Source organism: Bombyx mandarina, chromosome 28, assembly GCF_030267445.1.
Source record: "Bombyx mandarina strain Sakado chromosome 28, ASM3026744v2".
Classification (NCBI taxonomy): Eukaryota; Metazoa; Arthropoda; class Insecta; order Lepidoptera; family Bombycidae; genus Bombyx; species Bombyx mandarina.
Window position 1 is genome coordinate 5,277,730 of NC_143233.1, and position 19,810 is coordinate 5,297,539.

The following is a 19,810-nucleotide window of genomic DNA, read 5'->3' on the forward strand; positions in this document are numbered from 1 at the left end:
AAGTACGCTTGCCGTCTCTTTTAAGTCAACCGAATACCTTAAACTTCAAGGTTTTAAATGATAGTGTATTAAAAGATTAGTATTAAAATCGAACCATTAAAACAATGCTTCAATTACATTTTTTGCGTTTACCAAAAAACTAAAATTTTGGATTAAGACACTTCAATTGAGTCGTCTATTATCAAAGGTGGCAATCTGTGCATTTGGACAAAAAAATGTTATTGATATGTCAATACAGATTGATTTGAATATAATCGTCTCCTTCAAAGAATACGGTTCAAAACCTGCATTAAATAAAGGTTAATACTTAACCTGTTATTTATCTAAGATGTCGTTCAGAAGAGTTTTGTGACTGCCAATGGAATACAAAGTCAATAATTCGTTTTTCTGATTTACCAATAATTGTCCAAAAGTCACATTGCCGGCTTAGATAATAGTCGACTCAATTCTAAAGGTGCGATATTAGAACCATAGGAATGTGATTCAGTATTTCAATATCATCAGTCTTGTGATTTATAAGTTTCAAGAAGTTCTCTACCATGCCAACGTCTCTATTTTTGTTGATTAATTTTAAATTTCTACAATAACTGTGTTATGCAATTAGTTGAAATGTATTTAATTCTTTTGTCGTTCGTGTATTAATTGTTTGAAAATTACAAACATGAAACATGCACAGATTACTATCACTTATTGCACAGTGCACACCATTTTTTTTCAAAGCTTTTTTATATTAAAAATTTTGATGCTAATTTTATATGTGCTATGTTAAATTCGACAACCTATTTAAATATGTACCAAATAAAATGATGCAGTATTCTAAATCATTACATCCAAATCCTGATTACCACCCAAAAAATTTGTCCGAGTTAATTTCCTTTTTTTTTCAGTCAAAACAACAAAAGTGTTCAATTAATATTAAAAACCCCAAAAATATATAACGTTCCCGCTTTTCTTAATAAATAAAAATTGAAATACGCTTCTTCTTATTGAATACACTAATATCAATTGAATTGTTAATATTGACCATAACATTATTTTGAGAAATTAAAAAAATTGTTAAACATGTTATTCCTTTTTTTATGTTTATAACTTGACTAGCTATAAATATTCGTGTCTACCTACATTACTTACCAACCTACCTACTACGATTTTGAAGATACCTCATTACCACTCACGCTTCTGATAAAAATGATTCTAAAAGCAGATGGTCGACGAGTTGGAGATGATTACCGCTATTCGTGGGGTCTAGGGCCATAAACAGACTACGCTCATGATCATATATATTGTGACCTGCTTACTATGTACTTACATTCAACGTGTGAAACTCACTCTAATAGATAGTACGAACAAAAAATTACCACTTAGAAGGAACTGTGTGTTTTGTGCGAGATTTTTTAAGGTTCTCGACAGCGTAAAAGTTAACTTGACTTTGTATGCAGTTGGAACAGCGCCCCTAGCGGCAAACGTTGTGAAATGTTCGAACTCCATAATATAAATTTAACATAGCTTGTATTGCTTGTATGCTATCGAGAACGTTAAAAAACTCGCACTAAGCACACTCATCGTTTTATGTAAATTTCGAGATTGTACAGATGAACAGGGGTGCCGAACCATACTATGGTAAATATGTTGCTTAAATGATAATGAACACAATGAATATATTGATCATGAGAAATAACTTTTACGACTAGAAGAAGAAAATAATGGAAGAGTTGCCTCAACTGAACTCAGAGAATAAACTAATTATTTTATCATATCATATTTTCAACAAATAAATATTTCAATAAATGGAGCTAGTCCTTGTAGTTTTATTCCTTTTTATTATTAATTATTCGATTCTACTACATTATAAATTCTTATTTACAGTTTCGGTTAGTTTTTTATGTCATTCAATGTCAGTAGACTCAAGCACGTTAAAAACCACTGAAGTATGAAACCTAGGTCTATGTTAAAAACATAATACAATTATTATACACTATGAATACATATACTATAAGTGCATATACTATATACTATAAGATATATATTATAACTGTTTTTTTTTAACATGAAGGGATTGCTGGTGGCCCGACGGCCTTTCCAGTTTTATCAGTTCAGCGAACACAATTGATTATGTTAAATATAAATGCAGATTCTAATGTGAATGATAGAGCAGGATGTGCTCCGTCAAGCTTTAAGCAAGCATTCAGTTTATTAGGTCTAGAATATGGTGGAAACCTGCCGAACAAGGACGGATAGTAGGTAACATGCGACAGGACTCAGTAAGAAAAGCTCAGCTTAGTCAATTGTTCAATCCTAGTCTGTGGCAGGTATTGACTATTGTCATTTTGTGGACTTTTTGGCGGGAACGCGAGGAGTGAAGTTGTGTGATTTGTTTTATTTTGTCTATTTAGTGTTTCTTCAGGTTTAAATGTGTAATAACGGTGGTTTATTAACTGTTTAATATCTGTGAAAGTGCACAAATGTGGGAAAATGAAACAAAGCCGCTGGACGCAACTTCTCGGGATCCTCCAAAAAGTCCACTGAAAAAATCTTAGTAAATGACCACCATTTTACTAAGATTATATTTCATTCCATATCATCTCATTTCATTTAATTTCATCCCAGTTGATTAACGTCTCAAATTAATCATTTTCATTTCATTTCACTCCATATTATCATTTTTCATAAAAATCTATACTAATATTATAAAGAGTGTGTTTTAATGTTTCCGAAGCGAAGCGAGGGCGGGTCGCTAGTAAGAATATAAATTAAAATAAGACATGACTTAAAGATCTTAGTTACCAGGTCATAAAATCACTTAAAAAAAAAATTGACATTTTGTTGGCCTGTCAATGTCAATTGTCTTGTCAAATCGTGGCCGTCCTCAAGCGTGAACGGCGTCAAATAATTTTATTGCCCGCTCAACTTCCGATCTGCGTTCACATTCGGTTTGCCACTAAAAGACCGCACAATGGCATCCAAATTACAAGAGTATAAAGACAACATAGAACAAAGTCTGAACGACAAAAGCAAGCCATGGACGAAATATTTTGAACTAGCCGAACAAAAGGTCGGCGTGAACAGATTGTACATTTTCTTAGGTAAGTTTTTGTACTTTTTTTAATTCGCGTTTATTTATATCTTTAGCGGTTGATTGACATGTATTTCGTGTTGTCCAGGCTTGGTCGCGTTCACCGGTTTATATTTAGTGTTCGGTTTCGGAGCTGAATTAATATGCAACTCGATCGGCTTCGTGTACCCCGCGTACATGTCTATGAAGGCTCTGGAGTCGCCGCAGAAGGATGACGATACAAAATGGCTTACGTATTGGGTGGTGTACGCCTGTTTTTCTATTGTGGAGTACTTTTCCGATTTCATCGTCGGCTGGTTTCCATTGTACTGGCTGTTAAAGGTAAGCTGACATATGTTAGGTTCTATATTCAAATCAAGAATTGATCTTTTTAAAAGGTATAAAATACAAATAAAGAAAACCTGTTAGAAAACCTAAAGAAAACCTGTAATGTTAAGTAAAAGTATTTTTAGAGTGAAATTCAGATAATAATGGAACTGACCTAACCTAAAGAAAATTTTATTAGCAATATTAGTAAGATGCTATAGTGCTCTTTGGGTGTTTCAATATGCATTTTTAATTTCGAGAAAAGCAATGAATATCACACTATTAACATTAGGATAAACTCTAATATAAAGTATTTTTTTGTTAATTTAACTTTTAAATGAAATTTATTAATGGCTTATAGACTAAAATTGCAATTTTATGGCAATGGCAATTTTAATGATGCATACGTTTAGAAGTCTAGAGATTTCAATTTGGTCTAAACTTTTGTTCAACAAGGTTAATCTTATAGTGCCTTAACATATTTTTCTAAGATGAACTGGCCACTATACTGCCATTGAAGCACTACAGAAGGACACCTAAAAAGATTTTGTAATTATAATAATATAAATGCTATTTTATTTAGGGTATTTGATATGTCAAATAAAATTATCTGTGGTATGCCTAAATGAGAATAGGACGAAGCTAAATTAAGCAGCATCACATTGATAACATCTATAGCTGCCACTTGTAATGAAAGGGTTAATTAAGTAGCCTGTATGTGCACTGCAGCATGATTTAGAAGCTTGACCGGTCAAGCTTAATCACTAACTGTATCAAAAATATTGTTGGTAACCACTCATGCGCCACCTGTCGTACATTGTTGGTACTATGATGTGAAGTTTATGTAGACTGGCAACAATGACTGATAAGCTTCATCACAATTGGATGAATTCATTAGGATGGCACAGAGGACAGACATTCTGTTTTTTTAACATCCATAAGATTACTATAGTGTTTTGTAGCTTTAAAAGCTTAGAAACCAGAGCCATGAATAATTTGAGTGAATTTCTTGTACCTTCATTTTAATCTATGGTTTCTTTATCAGAAAGTATGACTAAACTTTTAAAAGAAATTTTAGCATTTATCTTTCTTATCAGCTTGCCTCTTATCTTTGTATTTGAGGGAAATGTTTGTTTCTTAATGGCTGTTAGAATTACACAATCTCATGCAATGAATATTTTTAACACATATGGATTCGGGATACCTATATGCTTAACATGTGTGTGCTACAAAAAAAGATGCCGGTTTTCAAAACATCTATTGGTCCATAACATTATAAAAATCGCTTGGAGCCTCTGGGTCTGCAGAGGAACTTCGGTTCCCTCTGTATTTTGTACCGCATGTTCCATGGGGAGTGCTCTGAGGAATTGTTCGGGATGATACGAACGTCTCTTTTTTACCATCGCACCGCCCGCCACCGGAGTAGAGTTCATCCATACTACCTGGAGCCACTGCGGTCATCCACATTGCGTTTCCAGAGGTCTTTTTTGCCACGTACCATCCGGCTATGGATGAACTCCCCTCCACGGTGTTTCCCGAGCGCTATGACATGTCCTTCTTCAAACGAGGCTTGTGGAGAGTATTAAGCAGTAGGCAGCGGCTTGGCTCTGCTCCTGGCATAGCTGAAGTCCATGGGCGCTCGTAACCACTTACCATCAGGTGGCTTGTACGCTCATCTGCCTAAAAAGGCAATAAAGAAAAAATAAAAAATTAAAATTAATAGAAATGATAATTTCTTAAATCTCTATGACTGGAGTAAGATTAACATTAGCAAAGTTAATTAAGGTTAAAATCATTTAAAGTCAATGGGATAGAAATACACTGGATGTTTCATAAGCTATCCTGACAATGTTGTCAAGATAATTCATAAACTGTTTATTTAAGCTTTATGGTACACCAATAATTGAGGTGACATCTGTAAAGTACTTATTGTCGATTTGTCTGTTTTGTATAGATGATCACTTTGTTGATGAAACTAAATAAATAAAATAACCACAAAAATTAAACAGAAATTAATCCAATGGGCACTATTTTGGCTAAGAATGTTCACTTCCAGAAAATTTAATGAGCAGAAATCATCTAAAGATCAACTTTAATTGTTATGCTTAGTTTTTTAATAATACATAAATATTATCTTCCCAAAAATATGTATGATCGTATTTAATACAGAAAAATCTACACTAACCAGAAAATTTATCCTAACATAAATTGACAACGAACAATAAAAATAGAAAAAAAACTAGAAATAATGAAAACGTTAGTTGTATTCACACAACAGAGAATGCAAACATGCCAAATCCATTAACCGACAAACTAATTAGAGCATTTGTTAACTGTAAATCATTTCCTGCTAATGGAGGTTCAAGGTTCGAATTGTTAATTAACAATCTTCTACTGCTTTATCAAATAACAATACACAGAGTAAAAATATTGATTAGTATTATGTGGGAGCATTTGTTAACCGTAAATCATTTCCTGCTAATGGAGGTTCAAGGTTCGAATTGTTAATTCTTCTTCTTCTTTTAGATAATCTGGCTCCAACGCCTTTGGCATTGATTTTGCCAATGTCAAAGTATTTACAAAAATGACAGGTGCTTAGAGAGGGAAAAAATTACTAAATCTAAATACAAATAAATTTGGTCGGTTTTTCCATACGCGAATCTGTGGTTTTAAGAACAGCACAAACAAATTGTTAATTAAAAATCTTCTGTTTTATCAAATAACAATACACAGAGTAAAAATATTGATTAGTATTATGTGACGGGAAGTTGTGGACTTCTAAGGCTTTGTAAATATGTTTTTCATGTGTTTATAAGGTTTAGTTTTTATTGAAATTACTCAATTTTTAATCATTTGGTATTTTATTGTTATTCATAAAAACTATTGAGCACATTCCCAACATGAGATTGAAGATCAATAGTAGATTGGGTTCCCTGCACTATTGACTAGCCCCATCTCTGGTTTCTGGAACTATCAGAAAACAGTTGGCTTAGAGCAGGGATTTCCAAACTATTTAGGGCAAGAGACTTTTTACCATGAACTTATACTCAGACCCTTATAGTCAAAACACTAAAAAACCTATCTTCTTTTTTCTACCTATAATGATAGCCTTCAGAGGCTATTTCAGCTTCGCCTTGACGTGTAGGTGAGCTCACGGAGCTCAAATCGGAAGTGTTGCTAACACTGGCCTTAGCAAGCGTAGTGCTTCGCAGTATTTACCACCGGTTCGGAAACGCGACCCACTGAGAAGATCCGGCGAGAAACTCGCTGGGCTGTGTCTATGGGTTAATTTACTCGTCAAGCGACGGGTTCGGCGAGGACGGTGACCGGTGCTTGAGGTATCTAGAAGCACCGTTAATTGATCGGGAGGATCCGTAATAACGTGTTTTGGGCGACTTCGACTATTTACCATTCGGTCTACAGGATCGGGTGTATAATTCCCAGCGGCCACGACAAGAGGGTTCTCATTTCGTGCTGCCTTGTCAAAGTGGCGCAATGATGCCGACTGTAGATACTTACTGACTGATTCAAGCTTCAGGTCATCATGGAGATCCACTTTCCTTAGGAACCATGGTGCAGGAATAACTTGAAGGGGTTTCAAGTTGGTGCGGGCCGCGTGAGCGAACACTACACTTGCATACGTCATGGCGGGCCGTATGCGAGTTTTGTAGAGTGTCACCTTATTTCGAAGTATCTTGTTGATGTTCAGATCGAAACGCTGATCAACCTGATCATTGTTTGAACGGAATAAAAACCGATTATTTAAAGATACGATTAACTTGTCGGTTAAAGAATACACTAATTATTCGTTATTATGTACCTACACTCAATAGTGTCCTGGTGAAACTGGAAAGGCCTCCGGGCCACCAGTAATCCTTCAATCATAAAAATAAATAAAAAATTATATAATATTACATTGTACTTGATATATATATATATATAAGACGATATGATATTTGTGAGTAACTGCATAACGCAAGGTTTTACTGGTCTGCCAAAATCTCGTACTCATGGGTCGATCCTATTAACTCTGTAACCTGGAGATAGCGTATTCAAACTGGGCATTTTTATAGCAATGTATATTGTTTTTCAAAAGAATCATTACATATATGTATATGTATCTGGTTAATAATATAAATTACATTTGCCCATGTCATGCAGTCTCGTCAATTGATAAAATAAAACCCAGTTCGACAAATCGGCATGACACGACAACCATCTTATCATGGCCGCCGCTAATTACCTATCTGTTTAGTATCTGAACGTCAAACGTCAGCGGGCGACGTCCGCCATGACACCAACTCCAACCGCCAAGAGCAACGCAACGTCAGTTGGAGTCGTCGTGGCCTGAAGGATAAGACGTCCGGTGCATTCGTATCTAGCGATGCACCAGTGTTCGAATCCCGCAGGCGGGTACCAATTTTTCCAATGAAATACGTACTTATCAAATGTTCACGATTGACTTTCACGGTAAAGGAATAAACATCGTGTAATAAAAATCAAACCCGCAAAATTATGATTTGCATAATTGCTGGTAGTAGGACCTCTTGTGAGTCCGCACGGGTAGGTACCTTGCCCATTTCTGCCGTGAAGTAGTAATGCGTTTCGGTTTGAAGGGTGGGGCAGCCGTTGAAACTGTACTGAGACCTTAGAACTTATATCTAAAGGTGGATGGCGCATTTGTGTTGTAGATGTCTATGGGCTCCAGTAACTACTAGTCGTAGTTGCTCGTCCACCCATCTGAGCAATAAAAAAAAAATAATTTTATATTCCTCTTAATTAAGTTTTTAATTTTTAATAAATAAAAATAATAATAACACCTATAGTAACGGTACCTACAGATTACAGGTAACATTATCAGTGTTTATGTGGTTTATTTTGTTATCTCTGCTTGCGGTGACTCGCCAATGATAAAATGTAATGCTCTCCGCAACATTTTATTGAAGCAACCTTGATCTCCCTACGCGAGCTACCGTGACTCAAACAATAATAGTATGTAGGTGTTTTTTTTTATTGTCCAATGAAAATCGTCTTTGGCTTTAATACGATTGGACAGTCTAATATCTCCGAAATGTAACATTTTGAACCTCTATAAAAGACGTCGACGTCACATGTTTTTATTTTAATGACTGTAACGTTCTTCTAAGCGCCTTTAGAAGGTTTACGAATTGATTCTACCAGATAAAATGCCGGCGCATAACTGCGTATAGAAATACTAGAAAATTTAAGATACTACAAATTTTTGAAATTTTTATGAAAAAGAAGAGAGGCTGAAACAGAATTACATGAGAAGGAATCCACGTCCTTATGGATCCATGCATTAGACGCCTTTAGCTCGAACACTAGGAGCAAGCTTATGGACCCCAGTAACCGTACCCGTCGAACTCGGCAAAGAGTTCGACAAGCAACCTAACCTATGCATCACCCCGCTGAGTTACTCACGGGATCTTCTCAGCGGGTCGCAATTCCGATCCGGTAGTAGATTCATTCGCAAAACAGTTGCTCTTGAGTTTGTAGTTCTCTATTGGAGACGCTCAGGCAGCTGTTAGCAATTCACAACCCTCCTGGCTGAGCCTTTGCTCGCCCAGCTGTTCTGGTGAAACTGGAAAGACCTCTAGGCCACCAGCAATACTTCAATCATAAAAAAAAAAAACAGAATTAATCATCCATGCATCATCATCATCATCATCAGCCTGTATCTCTCCACTGCTGGATGTAGGCCTCTCCCATAGTCCGCCACAATGAACGATCCTCCCTTCCGCATCCAATCTCTCCCAACATATCGCCGCAAGTCATCGGTCCAACGGGCAGGGGGACGCCCAACGCTGCGTTTACCGGTACGCGGTCTCCATTCCAGAACACGTCTGCTCCATCGGCCATCATTCATCATCCATGCAGTTGAATTCAATTAAATATGCATTGTTAAGGATAACTCCAAAAATGCTGGTCAGAAAACGATCTTCATACCGCTTAAATATTTTTTTGTCAGTCAACGGCGATATTTGCGTTGAATTGTGGGGTCTGGCAACCGCACAGTATCTTATATCAAATACATAATTATACATTTAAACTTTAAACTTCATGGCCCTCCTGTAATGTTGTAACAATGTCGCTTAAACCAAAAATAGCCTTTCACCTCTCGATATATAAGATCCTCTCAACGCCATTCTTTGATATAGGAATAATATGCATCTCTTTCCTTCTTGTATTAACTTTAGTGGATCGTATTACCACTGCAATGCATTACAGGACAGAGTGAATAATAATTTTAAAATTGATAAGAACGTAAAAATAAATTGTGTTAGATAAATTAATGATGCTTTATTGAACTTCAATTATCGTTTGTAAACAGTTTGAATACGATAGAATTTTACACGAATATTATGTTTTCTTTTGTCGATATATTATTATGACCCACTTGGGAAGAATAAATTACTGTTTGCCTGCGGTTTTCTGGAGTCCTAGACAGAATGAAGCCAATTCTACGGCTTAAACTCGCGTTACATACATCATCTATACGTAATTACGGATCCTCCCGATCCATTAACGGTGCTTTTAGGTACCTCAAGTACCGGTCACCGTCGTTGCCAAGCCGTCGCTTACGACGAAGGTATCGGCGAGTAAATTAACCCACAGACACAGCCCACTGAGTTTCTCGCCGGATTTTGTCAGTGGATCGCGTTTCCGATCCGGTGGTAGATTCTGCGAAGCACTGCTCTTATTAGGGCCAGTGTTAGCAACACTCCCGGTTTGAGCCTCGTGAGCTCACCTACTCGCCCGTTTACGCTGACATAGCTGACAATATAGTGTATTTACACTGATTTATGATTAAACTTACTGATGGTAAGACCTCTTGTGAGTCCGCACGGGTAGGTACCACCACCCTGCCTATTTCTGCCGTGAAGCAGTAATGCGTTTCGGTTTGAAGGGCGAGTTGTTGTACTGTAAAAATTGAGACCTTAGAACTCATATATTTGACTGTGTAATTAAAAGCCATGAATGTTTTTATCTTCAGTGCATCTTCGTGATCTGGTGCTACCTGCCGACTGAATACAACGGGTCCCTCGTGATCTACTACCGTATCATTCGTCCTTACTACCAGAAGCACCATGGTCGTATCGATGATATGGCCAACACAGGTAAATATTGGTTATATCTAGTTTGGATCTTGTATCTATTTAATAGAGAGATTTCGTCTTTTCGCATTAAAAGTGTAGAATTTCCTAAAATATTCGAAATTGAGTTAATATGTGGAATTATTTGGTATTACCAGTCTTTTTCTCATAAATACTGTCAAAAGAGCGTAGTTTAGTTTTAGTTTTCTTTTAGGTTACCTATGTTTTGACTATTAACAAAATTAATACATAATTTTATCCTACTTTAAAAAACAGATAATAATGTAACTGGTAAAAAATAAAAATTAAATGTTGCAAAGATGATTAATATTAAAAACTAGCTGACCCGACAGACTTCATAGTGCCTCAATCGATAAATAAAAGATCTAAACTTTTGTATAAAATGAACTTAAAAGAAACAAAAAGAATCCGTCCGACGGGGGACACATCAAAGGAAAAACAAAATTATTATTTTCATTTAATTCCGAGCATTTTCATATTTATCTACCCTTTAAACCTTCTGTGGACTTACCCAAACAATACAAGACAAAAATTAGCCAAATCGGTCCAGCCGTTCTTGAGTTTTAGCGAGACTAACGAACAGCAATTCATTTTTATATATATAGATATCACATGTTAAACCTTTAAAACGCTCTCCTGTAAAATTAGTAAGTTTTGAGATTATACAGTTTTAATACGAGAAGACGATTTATCCTTGGAAGGATATGACGAGTGATGTTTACGAGAACGCCTTTGTTGAACTTTTTTTAAACAATCTGCCCTTATATTTGCATTTGAAACAAGAATTAGCTAAAATTATTTAGGACTATATATTTGCAAAACAAGTATGTTCATTAATATGTCCGTCTCTTCATACATTTGTTTATATGTACATACCCGAATCAATACCAGCTCAGAGCTGATAACAAAATTTTTTATACAATGTGAGTGTTCATTCCGCCGGTGCTACTTTTTCAAGTGTCAGTATGTAATTGTAGTGTGGCATTCCCTTAGGCCAGTGGTCGGTAACCTTGTCAACCAAAAAAACTAAATATAAATAACAAACAATGGAATTTTATTCAAAGAGCCACTTTTAACATATATTTTTATAGTCTTGTGTTTCAAAAATGCTCACCCGTCTCTTATAAGGCAAAGCAATAAGCAATATTCTGTAGCTGAGGAATCAATGAGCCACGGGCTACCGATCACTGTCTTAGGCCCATAATATCAATCGTAGTTAAAACTAATCGAAGATTAAAACCGGTCAGTGAAGATCAACTTGTAATTTCAATCATAGTTGTAACTATACTTGAGACCTTAGAACTTATATTTCAAGGTGGGTAGCGCATTTACGTTGTAGATGTCTCAAAGACAGTAACAGCTCCAGTAACCACTTTAACACTAGGTGGGCTGTGAGCTATAAAAAAAAGGTTTAACTCTCATTCGGCGTTTAACACGTTAAACGCCACATGAAAAATCGAGTATTTTCATTCGGGCCACGGTGCTCACCGGTGAACCTTATCTTACTGAAACGTTCGGACCATGAGGGTCACCCGTGAGCCGCGTGAGGGTTTCAACGTAAACGCTTCCTACAAACCACAGATTGCGGCTATCAAACAAAACGCGTATGGAAGTGAGCCGCGTGGCCCTTTAACCGAACCAAACGCCTTGGTTTTCAAATCCAATAGAAAGTTATAGTTTAAAAACTAGACGGTAAAGGTTACTAATTTTTATCTTCCGTGCAAATTATCGCATTTTTTAAATTTTAGAATGAAAATATGAAGTTGATAAAAATTACTGATTCCCTGATTTTGGCTTGGCCCGAATAGTATAGTGCGCTAGGCTCACCGGTGGGCCACGTGGCGTTCAACGTATTAAACTAACACAAAATTTAAATGGCCACTTTTTTTTTTCTCTTTTTTTTTCCTACCTATGCTGATAGCCTTGAGAGGCTATTTCAGCTTCGCCTTAACTTTTGTAGGTGAGCTCACGGGGCTCAAACCTGACGACGATGCTAACACGAACCCTAGCAAGAGTCGTGCTTCGCAGAATCTACCACCGGATCGGAATCGCGACCCACTGAGAATATCCGGCGAGAAACTCAGTGGTCTGTGTCTGAGAGTTAATTTACTCGTCGAGCCCTTCGTCGCAAGCGACGGGTTCGACGAGAACGGTGACCGGTGCTTGAACTACCTAGAAGCACCGTTAGTGGTGGATCGGGAGGATCCGAGATGACGTGTTTTGGGCGACGTCGACTGCTTTCCATTCTGTCCGCAGGATCGGGAGTGTAGTTACCGGCGGCCACGATGAGAGGGTTCTCGTGCCGTGCCGCTTTATCGAAGTGGAATGGCCACTAGAGAGTAGAGAGAGAGCGTTTATAACATGAGTTGGGTTTAAACAGCTCTTTTCAAAATGGCCGCCAGAAATCAACAGCTGTTTTTTTGTATCTAAGTAAATGTTACTTTTTTTTTTCCTATCTATGCTGATAGCCTTGAGAGACTATTTCAGCTTGACCTCAACATTTAGGTGAGCTCACGGGGCTCAAACCAGAGTGTTGCTAACGCTGGCCCTAGCAAGAGCAATGCTTCGCAGAATCTACCACCGGATCGCAAACGCGACCCACTGAGAAGATCCGGCGAGTGTCACTAAATGTAATGTAAAGTGAATGCCAGTAAATATTTATAAAATAATTTCCACTACGGCATTGTGTCAAGTATATAAAAACAAACTGTTGACTTCTTTGGTTAGTTTGGCCGAAGTTTGCTCCTTCGTCTGATTATTTACAACATCTTTTTTTTTTCTTTTCAATATGTTGCCATATTGACTCACTAAGCTTACCAACAATTCGTTTCTGATTTAGAAAAAAGATAAATGTGGTGTCGTGGGACACCAGGTAGGAACGAAGTTCCTTCGTCTAATGTAGAATCGATACAATTTGCAAAAAAAAAATCGTGCTCAATTTTATGTTGGTTTTCTTGATTTTTCTCTTAAATTTTGCTGATTAGTTTTTATTTAAGTACAGGAAAGTATTTAGGAAATAATAAATTACGTAAAATAAAAATAAAATCGTAATCGTAAAATCGTATCAATTAAAATAACAAAATGTCTCTTTATTTTTGTTTGACAACATAAAATTACATAGAAATAGAAATAATTACAAAATAGAGAGAGAAGGGATGAGAGAACGAAAAGAAAGAGGGAGAAAGAGAAAGGTATTATACACTACTCGCTTGTGTATACGACTGTCGCGCCTGCGCACGTCTCATTTAACGGTTTTATTCCACGCACTTTTTTCCACGGATTTTTTCTTACGGTTTTACTATCACATTTTTTTCAGTTCGGTCGCGCAGCAAAATCCCTATCCCCTCCAAGCCTGCCGTAAGGAACTTCGTTCCAAAAATTAGAGCACGTTTTTTTCAAAAAGCAATTGATCTGTCAAATACGTTAAAATACTGTCAATTTGAAACCTGATAAAAGATTGAAAACTAATAAATGAATGGCAAAATGCTGCCACACGTCAAGACATCATCTCAGCTTAGCTGAACTGAATTTGTTTACGAATTATACGAAAAAAGTTTAATTGTATAGATCAAATTTAAACTAAGTTTTGTTGATCTTCAGTTTAAAACATGATTAATATTATGGGCCTTAGTCGTTATAAAATAAGATCCCAGTGATTACTAAACCGGTAAGAGTGGAAACGAAATACGATTAACATATTCTAAATTACGTCCAAGAAATTAATGTAAATACAACAGATATATAAATATATACATATATAAACACATATACTTATATACTTAGGTACGTGAGAATTCTTATAATTGTCAGAGTCTTAAAAATGTTTGTTTTAGATCCCATGAAAGATATCATTAAAGACCTCAATGAATCGATTGATAAAACAATGACAGCTTTCAGCAAGACACTTAAAAAGCTGTAAACATATTTAGTGTCTGAAGCAGGTCAGTTGGCTAATGGCTATATAAGGGCTTTCAATACATGTAAATTGCTGTGTCACGTACTTTTAATGTCTCCAAAAAAGTTTTAAAGCTACCATAATAGTCGCCAAGGCGAAATAGTTTTTGGAAACGTTTTCGTCATGTTTTTTTTTTCAATTTTTTCTTAGTTGGGTGGACGAGCTCACAGCCCACCTGGTGTTAAGTGGTTACTGGAGCCCATAGACATGTACAACGTAAATGCGCCACCCACCTTGAGATATAAGTTCTAAGGTCTCAGTATAGTTACATCGGCTGGCACGCCCTTCAAACCGAAACGCATTACTGCTTCACGGCAGAAATAGGCAAGGCAGTGGTACATACCCGTGCGGACTCACCTGTCCTACCACCAGTAATGACCTCCAAAAGGACTGCTTGTAGTCTTGGTCTAAGGGATAAGACGCCCGGAGCACTTGTATCAAGCGATGCGGGTGTGCCGGTGTTCGAATCCCGCAGGCAGGTACCAATTACAGATGTTAGAGATTTTAGCATCTTTGGTCAGAGTCCCACATATCGCGTGCTACCCCCTGGGCGAGGGATCCACTTGGAAGGTTTGGTCCCCCTGCCTGAGAAAAGGTATTAATTACATAAATACGTACTGTAACACATGTTTACGAACATCTTCCTTATTGAAGCAATCTAATCTCAAAACTAAGATCTAGTAATAAAAATCAATCCTTAAAAAATCGTGTGTATGTGTGGGTGTGGAAGTATTCATGACATTTGCTTTCTGGTTTGTGTGGTGAGATAGGCATCAGAGTCGAAACAGGTGATGCGACGATGTTCGCGAGTGCTCAATGCTCAACCCATTGACTTTATCTTCTAAAACAGCGGTCGGGGAACCGGGGTAAATTACCCCAAATGGGGTAAAATGAAAATTTTGGGTGTAAAAATGAAACTTTTGTGAGTAAAAAGTATATATTGAATAGTGAAACGAAATGAAACGAAACGAAAAAATAAGTCCATAGAGACACAAACACATAAATGTATATTCTAAAATATTTAAGATATTAGAACATAACATAGGTACTTTATTGCCAACGTTTGGGGGTTGCGCTATAAACATTCCAAGGTTGTTGTTGTTTTTATAGGATTTCGATGGCTCATATATTTTGAGCAAACCTGGTTGATGCTTTAAAACGCTTACTAGGAAATATTACCAAATACTACATTTTGGTCTTTCATCGAATCTCGAATTGTTTTTCAAAGCTTTAAAAAATATATGTCTGTCTGTAATCAATAATAAGTCGATGTAATTTGAGAAATTGTTCATAAAATTTACGTCAATGAACGTTTTCTCCCCGAAAACCGTGTGCTTAGTTCGAGTTTTTAACGTTGTCGATAGCGCAAAAGTTAACTCAACTTTGTATGGAGTTGGAACGTTTGCCTACGTTTGCCGCTAGGAGTGCTGTTGTAACTTCATACAAAGGAGTTAACTTTTACGCTATCGAGAACGTTGAAAAACTCTCACTCAGCATACAGTTGAGGCCAATGGCGATTCTCCAATACGACTTGTGTTGAATATTAATATGATGATCGTACAACAACATATTGATAATTTTAATATAAATTGAAGAAACCAGAAATTAAAACTAGAATCGCTGGGATTTTTGTCTGTCAATTAAAAATATTTATTTATTTATTTTGATATATATTTTATTTGTTTTTAATACTTGCTTGACATATATTTAGGTTGTCCATAATTGATTTCAGCATTGTTGTACATATTTCTATATATGTATATTGTGTATTCCCTTATTCAAAAGAGTGCACACGCTGAGAACTTTTTATTACTCTTTTCATAGTAATTATACTGTGTATAGGCTTTGTAATGATCCTTTGTTTGAAAATTGAAAAAAAAAACAAACAGATATTTTATTACCTACACGTAAATTTTATCAGCACAATGACGCCTTTTCAGTATTTCACTTGTGTAAAATCATTTTTTTTTTGGTCTTGCTTATACATATCTTTTTTTCTTTGATTCGATCAGCTAATGTCCAAAAATTGGTGAAGGGAGCGAGCGACAAGATCGAGAGTTCCATGAAAAAATTGAGTGATCTGTAATATCCAAGAGGATTCGTTCGTAACGTTAGTCAAATTGAAATCTTGGAACATGTAGATATTTGAATTTTATATATAGATAGAGTTGGTTGCCCCACCCTGCAAACCGTAACGCATTACTGCTTCACGGCAGAAATAGGCGGTGTGGTGGTACCTACCTACTAATTTTAATTACACGATGTTATTCCTTCATCGTGTAATTAAAATCAAACCCGCAAAATTATAATTTGCGTAATTACTGGTGGTAGGACCTCTTGTGAGTTCGCACGGGTAGGTACCACCGCCCCGCCTATTTCTGCCGTGAAGCAGTAATGCGTTTCGGCTTGAAGGGTGGGGCAGCCGTTGTAACTATACTGAGATCTTAGAACTTATATCTCAAGGTGGGTGGCGCATTTACGTTGTAGATGTCTATGGGCTCCAGTAACCACTTAACATCAGGTGGGCTGTGAGCTCGTCCACACATCTAGGCAATAAAAAAAAAACTAAAGAATTGATATCAAAATTAAATTTAATGTGTTTCAGAAAAATAAAAAATAAAACTTTTAGAAACATTAATTAATTCTGAATTGACGATTGGCTGCGAGTGTCCTCTTGAAAACAGCGTTTTATATTAAATGATCTTTACTTATATTTAATGATCTCACTCGAATAGGTCTTATAGCACAAGAGTGGAATAGAGTATGCTTTATTGTACACCAAAATAAACCCAAATGCAAAAAATTAAATACTAAAGTACAATGGGCTGTTTACTTGCTAAAAGCGATCTCCCCCAGACAACCATGAAAACAACCACGGTGTGCTTAGCGCTCGATAAAAATAATACATTTATAAATAAACTAGCCTTACTCGCCTGCCTCGCTGGGCATTTAAAATTAACATTATTATTTACTGTCATTATCATTAGGGAGTCCAACACTCATATAAATATTAGTCTATCCATTAAGTACATGTATTTTCTACATGGATACCAAGTTTCAAGTCAATCGGATGCATGGTTCGGTAGTTATAACGGAACATCCGTAAAAATCACTGTAGATTTATATATTACTGTAGACTATAGACAAATGTCAACTATATACGTATTGTATTTTAATTTTGCTCAATTATTTTAGGGAAACAAGATTAAAATGCCGTTTTAATGCAATCAAAAAAATTATAATGGTAAGTGTTATGTTTCGCTTTGTGAGTCAACAAGATCTGTAATCTTTTTTTTGTGTATCTTACAACATACAATTGTTTATTGTTTATTAACTGTTTCTTGACATCACTGATTTTTGGACTTAAAAATTAAAAAATTAAATCAATCCCATCCACATAACCCTAATTCAAGTTTTTAATCTCAATTACAGTGTACTAAAAAAAAATTGGCTAATATTTTAATCTGTACTGTTTATCTGTTCCTATGCTTAATATATATTTTTTTATATAACTTTATACATACGCTGCTGCTGCTTGTTAAAATAAGGCTATTAATAAATTGTAATTTATTGCTTTTTGGCCTAATGACAATACCGCGTCGACACTAATAACTTCGATATCGATGATCTAGTTTGTGTTCTAAAAGGAATGACAGCTTTTTTTTCGTGTGGTCTTAAATTATTATTATTATCAGATGGTAGACAACCTAAATGCCGTCTCGATACATGAGGTCAGCTTTGAACTGCCTCGCGACGAAAATGGCACAAGTGTTGTAAGTGTGGGCTCGCAGAACGCCCTACTCTCACAGCTTATGGGCATCAGAGAACAGTTAAATGTAACTGGAGTTAAAATTAGAGCACCGTCCCAGCTTTGTTTGGCTCGGACGTGCGTCACACAATATACTTCAATATCGAGTCTGGTGATCAGCTAAAAACCGGATAGGCAGATTGCGTCCGCCCAACAAGACCAGTGTGCTCAGTGTGAGTTTTTTAACGTTCTCGATAGCGTAAAAGTTAACGCAATTTTGTATGCAGTTGAACAGCGCCCCTAGCGGCAAACGTAGGCAAACGTTCGAACTCCATACAAATATGAGCTAACTTTTACGCTATAGAGAACGTTAAAAAACTCACAGAAAAAGAACCGTTTTTATTATGTTTTTTTGTAACAAGGTTTTTTTTGTTTGCCACCAAACCATGAAGGTTTTTAATTATTGTTTTTTTTTTATTCCAGCTTCCCGTCTGGTGGCAGATACCATCAGGAAGACCAATTAAACCTGCTCGTTTTTTTCATATGTTTTAAATAAAATTTAAATAGTACAAATTACAGCACTTCGCTTATGCGCCAATATAAAATTTAATTAAAAAAATAAATAAATTTCATGTTTCAAAATGAAATAGTTTTTGTAAACTAAAAGTTGAACTTATAAGATTTCTGTTTGTTAACTTAATAAGTGTATTTTGATAAACGAATAATGAAATTAAAACAAAACAAAAAAAAAATAGAAATATTTCATTTTTAAGTCTCATAAAATGTATTTCCTTTAAACGGTTTTATTTCAAGACATTTTTGTGTGCATTTAAAGAAATGCTTTTAATTTTAGGAATTACCTATATGTCGGAACCATCATTGTAAACTTTCTTCTTTTTGTCACATATTTCTATATAGTTAATCTGTGGTAAATTAGTTGTAACGTCTCTCTCTAGCGCAATTAATTTTCGCGTGCTAGAGTAAGACGACTATATACAATTACATTTGACGTGAATGATTCAAATCCTGAATAAAATAGTATAAGTTTGTAAGTGTTGTTTTAAAATTTTTGTCGGTATTTTTTTTTTAGGTTTTAAAAGGTAAACGGAATGCTACAAACATATTAAATGTAAGCAATTAACCCTTATTGGAAGATCTCTGTAACAATGAATTTCTCTTAGTTTTTTTTTTCCATTGAGATTGCTCAAGGTTTTCTTTATTAGTATAGTATTATTATGTTTCTGTATAAATAGGTTTCTGTTCGCGTTGTGTTACCCTAGTAGAATATTTTGGAGTGTTGCCATGTTTTACCCAAAATCAGCTACGTGATTGAGGTTAAATGTAATCATGTTTTTGTTTGAATTAGATTTGAGCTTATGATGCTAATTATTGTGCCTTTAAATTTGCCACGAGAAGTTTCGGATATTCACACTGATGACTTGTCATTTTTTTGCATAATAAAAGGAATTCATTGTGGATTGTGTGTGTTCATTTCGCGTTGTGATATCTTTCAGAAATTTGAATTTAAGTTTCGTTCGCCGTAAACTAACCGGTGTTAAACTAAGCGGTGTTCAGGCTAAAATTGTTTTTGG

At 35.8% G+C, this 19,810-nt stretch overlaps 1 protein-coding gene across 4 annotated transcripts; it reads left to right on the plus strand.

Moving 5' to 3' along the window:
* The first annotated feature begins 2,328 nt into the window (after nucleotides 1-2,328).
* Nucleotides 2,329-19,694, plus strand: ReepB (Receptor expression enhancing protein B). Of its 4 annotated transcripts, XR_016325571.1 has the most exons (6): nucleotides 2,845-3,083; nucleotides 3,162-3,394; nucleotides 10,395-10,518; nucleotides 14,349-14,456; nucleotides 17,666-17,714; nucleotides 18,702-19,694. XR_016325571.1 is itself a non-coding variant. In XM_028175333.2 (5 exons), the coding sequence occupies exons 1-4, from the start codon at nucleotides 2,954-2,956 to the stop codon at nucleotides 17,677-17,679; spliced, it is 501 nt and encodes a 166-aa protein (XP_028031134.1). In that variant the 5' UTR covers nucleotides 2,839-2,953; the 3' UTR covers nucleotides 17,680-17,714; nucleotides 18,702-19,694. The 4 variants fall into 4 exon arrangements, 3 of the variants coding, with proteins under 3 accessions (XP_028031133.2, XP_028031134.1, XP_089595329.1); XM_028175333.2 differs by lacking the exon at nucleotides 14,349-14,456 and having other exon boundaries at nucleotides 2,839-3,083; XM_089739203.1 differs by lacking the exon at nucleotides 17,666-17,714.
* The last annotated feature ends 116 nt before the right edge of the window (nucleotides 19,695-19,810 follow it).